Consider the following 3,701-nt stretch of genomic DNA (forward strand, 5'->3'; position numbering starts at 1 on the left):
TGAAGGTAACTTCCCAATTTCTTTTTTTTTTTTTTTTCATTTCTTAGCTATTATCAGCAACCCATTGCTTCAAACTCCAAAGATGCTGTTCATTAAATCAAGCAGTGTGTTATATTGAAAGGAACTACCAACAAGAATGATTTTTGACCCTTGCCAGAACTTCTACATCACCTACTCAAAGTTCCCTAGGAAAGCTTTAGCTCTAACAACTTTGAAAAGCTGATTTTCTTTTTTAGTTTACATCGATGTAAGGATGCAGGTGCACCAGCCGTTTAGGAGAGAATTTAGAAAAACTCCTTTAAGCGTAAAAGATTTATATTGACATATTACCACCACCACCTTATGCAACTGCAAGTCATTTTTCCCTTAAATACTTATAAAGAACACTGAAAAAAATATATTGTAATTATGATCATTGTTTTTTAGCACTTTGATGCATTAAATTAAAATGCGACATCAAGAGATATTGAACCTGTGAAGGATTTACAAGGAAAGAAAATTGGATTCTTGAGAACACTAGCCTGGAGAACAAAAATCATCTACAAATTAAAACTCATAAATTGACTTAATATTATCTGAAAACTTCCCCATTCCTTATTAAACAATATTGGGTATTGAAGAAAATTTTCTAACTGCTAGAAATCTAAGCAAATTTTTTCTGCTTAAGACTTAAGTTTTGCATGTTAATAATCAATAAGTACTATAAAAATTAATGATGCATTATGAAAGCAAAGCTAAAGCTGTTATGCATGCTGTCAAAAATAGTTAAATAAGATGGTTTTTGATGATCAAGAAGAAATACCAACACCAAGAAAATCTATGAAAGGAACACCCTTTGTTTTGATGGATTCATCCTCTTGTTCTGGCTGCAAGGAACTCAGTCTAATATTTGCTAACTTGGGTGCATTATCAGTGAAGCTCATCAACTCCTCCTTCATCACACCATTATTACTTTCAGAATTATCACCAAGTTTAAGGTAGCCAAAACGACTTGGAACAACCCTCCTGTATTTTGGTAGACCAAATGTACTGGAATTTCTGAAGCGGCTACAGTATGCTGAAGCATTCGAATGATATTTATAAAGAGATTGCTCTAAAAATGTTGAACTGTCCATGGAGTAATAACTAGAACCAGAAGCCAATAAATAATCTTTTCCATCTCTTCGTGATAATTTGTCTGAAGATGAATTGTTTGAAGCCATCATTGTTGATGAAGCACAAGTCCAAGATGGTGAAGAAGTTGATGAAGATGAGACACAGAAAATCCTATCTTTGCTGGGGTTTTGAAATTCAAAAAACTTACAGTCTCCAAAGCCAATTCTTGAGCTTAGCTTGGAGTCACTAAGACCATCTTGAAAACTTCTCTTTCCGCATAGCTTGGATTGTTCTCTTTGTTTTCTAGCCATTATAACATGCCAGTGATTCTTAACTGCATTATCGGTTCTACCAGGAAATAGTCTAGCTATTAGTGCCCATTTGTTTCCATGGATACGGTGAGCAGCCAGAAGCCGTTCTTCTTCTACTTCTGTAAATGGTCTTCTGTTGATTCTTGGGTCAAGTTGATTAAACCACCTCAATCTGCAGCTCTTCCCTGTAGAAAAGGATAATATAAAATCAGGAAATTAAAGGGAGAGAGAAAGAGATAATCCTTTTATTTATTATCAGTTCATAACTGATGATGAAGCAAATTAATTAATCATGTATTGTCTTCACCTGTGCTATTAAAACTACTAAGATACTAAAATACTAATCAAAAACCCATATGACATATACTCACTCACCCATAGAGGAAGAAAACATCTTTTCTGATTTAGTATTTAAAGTTCTGAATCATCTTAATCATTCATACTTTGGTTCCCAAAAGATTATCAGAAGTTAACCCAAGTTGCAACAAGAATCAGAGTGGAGAGAAAGATAGAAGATAGGATAGAGCTGATTTGTCAAGCCTAGCCAATAACACAGTAATTAATTACCTGATCTTCCTTGGAGCTTTTCTGCAATAGAGTTCCAGTTTTGGGCACCATACTGTTCAACAAGTTGCCTGAGTTTTTCATCCTCAGCAGGCCTCCAATGTCCTCTAGGACAACTACTTTTTACATCATCACTAGAAGCAGCTCCTGAATCCTCCATGGATGTTAATTATTAGTAGCCAGCAGCTATGGAGGCGGTAAATTCTTCGTCATCAATTAAGCACACCAAAAAAAGGTGGGCGAGAAGATATATAAGTAGGAAGAGTGGGAAAATGAAGAGAGAATATAAGAAAGTGCGGTTGGTTTAGGGTTGTGGATGGGAAGTCACTTTAGTTGGTTTTACACGACACATTAAGCTTGTATCAGTATAACCCCTGACTGACGACCCTTTCTTGTTATGCTATTGGCCCATGAGCCACTCTATCAATTTTTTCTTCATTGCATTGCTCCCTCTCTCTCTTGCCATTTTAAGCCATGGTATTACGTTAAATCAAGCCTCACCTCTCCTGGTGCAAACACTACTTAATTACTTTCTTAATAGCTAATTTCATTGACAAGGGATCATGAATTACCACCTTTAATCAACTTTCATTTCCTTTTCTAAGGTTGCCTTGTTTTGCTAATTATAATGTGTGGATGCTTTCACATAATTATTAACATTGACCTTTTAATAGCATCAAAATGTAGCTTTTTCTTCATTTTATTAATACAAAGAATTTTTCAGTGATCTCAAACTTAGTTTAGTTGAAAAATCCTAATTACAAGAATTGCTGCATTCGAAACTTAATTAAAACATAATGTTTAATTTATAAAAAATTTTGAAAAATATATAAAAAATATTTAGATGCTTTTTCATGCTGACCGTAACCGCTAACACAAAGATGGCATCTTAATGAGCCATAAGCTGTATCAAGTACAAACAATGTGTAGACGTATAGAATAACTATAGAGAGATCAATTACTATATAGGTGATGGTGGACATTAATGTTCCATTTATTGAACTTTGCTCTTTTAGGCACATCATGCTTCTTATTTAAAGCATTTTAATTTGTATTGCAGTTGGAACACATAACTGGGAATCAGCGGCAAAAAAGTTGGTAAAATTCAAAGTTTTCATACCTGAATCGGCAACAAGATAATATTTTGATTAGCTAGCATTTTAAAGCATGCACATGCACCTTCTAAATCAGATGATTCTTATTTTAGGGATTTAATTTGTTTGTTTTGACATGATTAATTCTAATAATTTCCAAAAAGGGTTAAATGGAGATGTTATACTTTTTGCTAGCCAAGTTTAAATCACCCATTTTTAGCGAAAAATCATCTGATTTCTGTCAAAATAATTATATCTTTTCTATTTAAAATGTATGAATGCTTCCAATAGTTATTTGATTTATTGATAAAATGTTAAAATTTTAATTTTAATGATTAAGATTCAAATTCTAATAACTTTAAATACTAAAACAAAATGAATGAATGCTCAAAAGTGAGGCTATGGTTTTCGATCAACATTCTTTAATATTTTAATGATAATTAAATAAAGTTATCTAAGAAAAACAACAATGATAATAAGACAAGAGAAGTTAACTTTTTGGTTTGGTTTCAATAATTTTTTCCCCAAATTGTAAAAACAGTTTCTACAAGAAAAGCCTCCATTTGTAAAATAATGATGCCTGCGATTGCACGCTTGTCTTTCTTGTTATAGCAATGTCAGAGTAAATCAACAAGCA

General features: G+C 32.9%; 1 protein-coding gene across 1 annotated transcript; it reads right to left on the bottom strand.

The window, feature by feature from the left end:
- Window positions 1-462: 462 nt before the first annotated feature.
- Window positions 463-2,298, bottom strand: LOC111301844 (uncharacterized). The gene is made up of 2 exons (XM_022897856.2): window positions 1,974-2,298; window positions 463-1,591 (listed from the first exon to the last, which is right to left on the bottom strand). The coding sequence occupies exons 1-2, from the start codon at window positions 2,128-2,130 to the stop codon at window positions 789-791; spliced, it is 960 nt and encodes a 319-aa protein (XP_022753591.2). The 5' UTR covers window positions 2,131-2,298; the 3' UTR covers window positions 463-788.
- Window positions 2,299-3,701: the final 1,403 nt, after the last annotated feature.

The sequence above is a fragment of the Durio zibethinus genome, chromosome 3 (assembly GCF_047325235.1).
Source record: "Durio zibethinus cultivar Kanyao isolate XHJ-2024 chromosome 3, ASM4732523v1, whole genome shotgun sequence".
In the NCBI taxonomy this organism is placed as follows: domain Eukaryota; kingdom Viridiplantae; phylum Streptophyta; class Magnoliopsida; order Malvales; family Malvaceae; genus Durio; species Durio zibethinus.